Here is a 5,739-nt window from a genome sequence, read left to right as displayed (position 1 = left end):
GGACTGGTGGTGATGAGGGTTTGGGGGTTTTGCGTCGAGGGTGGACGTACATATGCTGGTGACAGAGTGCGAGAGACCAACATTCCGGAGAAACAGAGGATGATACCTCTACTTGACGAGGTTTCATATTTCCAAATCTCTGCGCACATCACCACATCTCTCTACAGCCAATCGCGTGTCAAGCAAGCAATCAAGATCAAATTCGTATGTCTTGTGGTCGAAACTCGAGGCGATTCTCCTCGAAGAGTGAGGTTTCACAGTTTTATTCATAAAAAGGTCTGATCTGAACCCATCAGAGCTGGCCTCGGACATGGAGTCGATGTTGTTTACCCGTACGTGGATTCAAAACCGCTTGCGCGGTGCCAGCTGCCAGCCGACAGCTCAACTGTACGCATCCATGGAGAATTATCTTTCTCCTTTCGACCTGCTCGATATTTCTTTCCTTGCCGAATCCTCTCGTGCCTGCATCATCAACGAACCCGTAGTTCAGCTGCCCTGAAGCATCATCGCACCAGCGCAGAAGTCTGCCCCAAGCACCAGCATGCACATTTTCGATGGGTCTGGGTTTTGGTCTTGATACCCATTGCCAGATCTCGCTCGTGGTGCTGTCTCGGGCTTCTTGATGTACGCAATGCGGTACCAAGACGGATTGGTGAGCTGCGGGATGGGCAGGAGGAGAAGGAGTTCAGGTTTAGGCTGGGTTTTGGTCAGATAGTTGGAGGTTTTTCTGATTTTAGGTAGGCGCTTCGCTTTTGTTTCTCTTCTAGCACTTTGGGTTAGGCATGCTCTTGATCCAACTTGACCGCAAGCCTTCGATGCTGGGAGGTGGTAGCTAAGGGCAACGCCTTGAAAAGTTCGCTCTCTCGGGATCCAGAGATTGTCGCCGCTGGTTTCTTGCGTTGGCTTGAACAGTGCAATGTTGCACATCAGCAGCAGGAGCAACGTCGTGCGCCGAAATTGCCAAACGAGACCAAGCCACGCCTAGATTGAATTTTGATCAAATCTCTTGAGGGTGCCACCATCGTCGGTCACTTTGGATGGGCAACATGAGATGGCAATCCGTAGCTGCGAAGAGCGAACAGTCTGCGACGCATTTTCGTTGCAAGAGGATATATAATGCGAGGGTCTTGTGTGAATTTCTCGGAAGTCTGCTCCTTCAGATACAAAACATAAGAAGGCTAATGCCTCAATACCTAATTTCGCGGTAAGATCATGGTCACCAAAAGGATTGGAAGGTGAGTACGGCGATTGTACAATTACAAACTCCGCTGCACCCCTGTGCATGAGTGTCTCCTCCTGCTCTATCATGATCTCGAACAAAATATCTGATGGCAACGTGACCGAAGACTGGCACCTTTCCGTAGCTCCACACACCGTTCCATTTGAGTGGAAATATCTCGACGAACGTTTGACCAAACGCCATGGAGCTCACCAAAAGTACTATCAGACAGCATTGCCAAACGAAGGATAGCAATAGTCTGCTCCATGTTCATCTTGTCGACAGTGCTGCCGGTGCATTGAGAATGCTCTGAGATCGAAAATGTCAACGAACGATGACCTAGTCGTAGATCGTGAGGGAATCCTGATGGACCTTCGTAGTCACTGCGTTCGTCGATTTTCCCGTCTGACAGTAACCAGCTGTTGCTGCAGTGTGCCATTGAGGTCGTCCGCAGGTATGACGTCCCTTAAAAAGCAACTCCTCGAGTTGGATTGGAGAGCTGGCGTGGATTGAGGGTGGACTCTGCAGCCCGAGATGACTGAATTCTCTACGTCGAGGTGCTCCAGCACGGCTTCGGCAGGAGGACCGCACAATCTTTGACATACAGCAAATCAGAATGATTTCATACCACACTGCAACTGGACTTGTGCGGCGGCATAAGATATGGTGAGACATCCAACGAGCAGCTCCGCAGGGACGAAGTGCCTCTTGGCCGTGAGATGAGGAATTCTCCCACAGCCGATCATCTATTTCCTCCACGACGGGTTCCATGTGCTCAGACAAACTTGGAGACAAAGACTGTCAGAATGAAGGGCTCGTCAATGAACAGGCGATGATGATGGAGAAGCCCAAATCACCTCAGCGTCAGGCCATGCCGTGAAGTAGCCGACAGCTTGCTTTCAGCCTGCTTCGCTCTGCACAGGACTAAAGGACGTTCTCAGCAGAAGGTTCGATCAAAGATGGACCTCGCTGATTCGCAAAGCACAATTGGCAAGACGGTAAGAAGAGAAGACGTGACTCATAGTCCAGGAAGACCATCTCTAACATTAAGTGAAAAGGGTCTCGCCAGTCTCATGGGCAAGTTCGAAACGCCGCAGATTCCAATGAAGATTTGAATTCTGACGATGACGTTGAGAGTCGTAGAAGTAACGGTGAATGTTGAAAGACGAGTCTGCTGTTTCCATCGCATAAGATCACAATCCGAGCCAGCAGTGCTCGTGTATGTGGCTTCAGGGCAAAATCTGGCATGCTTAAGCCTCGTGCCCTTAAAACAGGGGTTACGCCCAGACCGCACTCTCGCTGGGATGATACGATCAGCGCCGGCTGGCGTCGCTCCCTTGCCCAACCTGAATGGAAGCTTTTCGATACTCGCATTTGTGGCGAATGCCCAAGAATCTCAGACTTCAACCACAGGACTCTCGGCAGTGACCGCTTACGACCGTGTGCGATGGCAGTCTCCTCCCACCGTTCTTCACAGTCGCAGCTTGGGATTCGCAATGGCCGATGATATTGCTCGGCCGGCCCCTGAGATATCGTCGACCAAGAGCAAGGCAGCGTCGATACTTGCGTTCAAACTCTTTGTCGGCTCGCTTCAACATGGCGTTTATGGATGGGTCTAGTCGTGTCTGGGCGAATTGGCGTTGTATTTGATGTTGTCCAGACGATGTCGCGAAGGAGGGAATGTGCACTCGGCGGGAGGGGGAAATGATCGTGGCGTGCAGTCGGGGCCCAGGACTAGCGGCGTGTGCAATGAGCATGCCGTGGCAGAAGTGGAGGAAGAAGAAAATCACAACACAGGCCACCGCGCCCATCACCGTTTCTGTCATGGACCCTCTGACGTATCCGAGTTGCTGTGATGCTGCATCGCTGTCTACATCCTCTGCTGTCGTATCGTCAAGTGTTCTTCAGACGTCTAGCGGTTGCTCACCATTAGGACGATAACGGTGAAAGCAGTGGGAAAGATCCAATCTATGGAATAGTACGAACAGGAGCTCAACAGAGGCTGTGGGAAGCCTTGGGTGCAGATTCGAAGAGTGAGAAGCCTTTAGAGCCCAACAGAATTTCGAGCCATCCAAGTCGTCTTCTTCCGCCTGAAGTACATCATGAACCAGCACTCCAAGAGTGACTCTACCGGAAGTGATAAAAATGAGAGTGCTGTTGTCGATTCGATGTCTCTCCCGCGGGGCTGATGTCTGGTTCTGCGATAAGCACACCTTTTCAGCACTCTGCATTTCTATCGAGCTTAGATGGAGCTGGTACCGATATTCCCAGTGCGTGAATATCGTCTCGACCGGCTCAATTTCCACAGATGAAAATGCTGGCATAACAGGACACGAATCACCTTTGCCGCGAATGGATCATTCCAAGCCAGGGTCTTCGAACTTGGGCGGCTGAGAGATATCATACCTTCCATACGCAGTATCAAGCGAGACGAACTGCAGGTAGACGGGCTATGAGCCAGCCCTTGGCAAGTTCAAGGACAACAAGACCACTTCAAGGGAGACCTGGAATGATTGTTGGATGCCGCCCAAAGCCTTTTCAAAACGAAACAGCACCTCGATGGGATCAGTCGCTGAGCATTGGTGATTCGTTCGTGAAGTAACCATAAGTGCTTGCAGAAAGGAGTCGCCAGTATGCTCTCAGTGCTCGTGTTCGTTCATCGGAGGTGATTGTGAAGATGTTCTCAAAGGTACCTGCACTCTCTTGGGTTATAGGTCAAACTTCCTAGGGCATTGATGAACATATCGAAATCCTCTCTTTGGCCATCTTCCCATCCTACGCAGACCTTCCTTTCTGCTCGGTGTCAGGATATGCCTCACACCACACCTGCTGAATTTCCACGCACCAGTGGCTGCCGTTGTTTGAGAACTCAGCGAGTCGAACACCGCCCTTGCGCTACCTCAGCTGCTTCAGGGCTCAAAGATCACGTTGATGATCCTGTTGACCGAGGTCTTGGTCCTGTCTACTTCAGCTTTTACTCCCATCAGATCTCCTCAAATCTGCTTCAAATCTGCAACTCCAGTGCCGTGTATGCACTAGTCGCAACCAAGCTTGCCTGTACGAATGGCACACCGGTTGATATGAGCCACGCAAGGTCTCCCAGTCCCTGGGATTCGCAAGTTAGCTGCTGCAAACAAGGTCTTGCAGTCAATCGTTACTAGCTTCGGCTTCTGCCCCGTCAACGCATCATCAACGCATCAGGCTCTGGTCGAGTCGAATCCGAGCGTCTGCTCTTCCCAAACGTCCTACAGCCGCAGCGTCGGGCACCGATGCACAGTTCGTTTGGAAGAGACTGAGGTTTCAACAACATCTCATAGCTGCTTGAACCTGATGCCTCACGGCGTCACTATGCACGTTCTTCACGCTGAAGGCGTCGCTGAAGGCGGAGCAGAGGATTACAACCCAACAACTCTACAAAAGTTCTTGCTTCCCATCACAAGGCTACGAAGCCGAATCAGTGATCAAGACTCTGTAGACATCTTCGACTGCAATAATCCTCTCCATATGACATGCGGACTGACGGCTCTTGCTTGATCGAATGCGAGCTAGCAATGACTGCCTTTGAGGCGGACGGGTGAAGATGTCGCTTTGATATGTCGACTTGCTTTCAAGTATGGACCGAGCACACAGCAAGAACCGTGAGCAAAATACATTTCTCAAGAGCAGATGGACGAGGGGAGTTGAGTAACACAATATCTGATCCTGGATACATGGCGATGATCAGAGCCGCCTTGCGCTGAGATGTCAACCCAAGGAGACCTTGAGCATTCTCAGCATCATGTCTCGTTCATCCTCGTCGGCCATACAACTCAAGCTCCCTACCCGAGATCTTTGCATCCCCGAGCAAGTCCTCCATTACGCCGAACCTCTCATACGGGCAAAGAGTGTTCTGAACCGGTTCATTGGATAAGAAACCCTATCGGATATCCACCATTGTCGTCTTCCTCCTCAGAAAGCTTCAAGTTGGGATAGACTCCAAACTTGACCACCCCAATGATTTTCCACATCGTTCGCCCTTCGTTAGGACGCAGGACGACGCCTCTAGAGCCTTCAATCACACTACGACCGGTATCGTTGCCAGCACCATTCTCCAGCGTGCCAATCATTCCTGTACTTTGCTGTGCGATGATGTGGTCGCCTTCACGAATTTTAATCGGTGTAGTCCTGTCCTGTAGGGTCGGCCAGACTTAACAAACTCTTAACCTACTTAACCTCAGCTAAGCGAGCACTTACCTACCTTCTACTACTCTTTCTCCGTTTCCTTTAGTCCTAATACCTTTATTCCTTCTACTGAAATACCTTGAAATACTATATATATCGTCTAGTGTACTATTATTATACCTACGTCCCTTAGACTCGAAAACTAGCGTAACTAGATCGAAGAACGAATAGCCTAGCGAGTACCTTATAAGACGATTTAAGAGGACCTTAAAGCGAGTACTAGTATAAGAGTAAGCCTAGCTACGATAGCTAGGTACCTAGCTAAGTAGAACGTTCGTATAAACGCTCCTCGAAGTACT

At 50.3% G+C, this 5,739-nt stretch overlaps 1 protein-coding gene across 1 annotated transcript; it reads right to left on the bottom strand.

Annotated features, from left to right (window-relative positions):
• Positions 1–2,237: 2,237 nt before the first annotated feature.
• M409DRAFT_60282 (uncharacterized protein) lies at positions 2,238–3,543 on the bottom strand (the record flags this gene model as incomplete). The annotated part of the gene is made up of 3 exons (XM_033814413.1): positions 2,238–2,576; positions 2,656–3,101; positions 3,147–3,543. The coding sequence occupies 3 exons, from the start codon at positions 3,541–3,543 to the stop codon at positions 2,238–2,240; spliced, it is 1,182 nt and encodes a 393-aa protein (XP_033660908.1).
• Positions 3,544–5,739: the final 2,196 nt, after the last annotated feature.

The sequence above is a fragment of the Zasmidium cellare genome (assembly GCF_010093935.1).
Source record: "Zasmidium cellare ATCC 36951 unplaced genomic scaffold M409scaffold_52, whole genome shotgun sequence".
Taxonomy (NCBI): domain Eukaryota; kingdom Fungi; phylum Ascomycota; class Dothideomycetes; order Mycosphaerellales; family Mycosphaerellaceae; genus Zasmidium; species Zasmidium cellare.
Note: the sequence above shows the minus strand (reverse complement) of the source record. Positions and strands in the feature narration are given on the sequence as shown.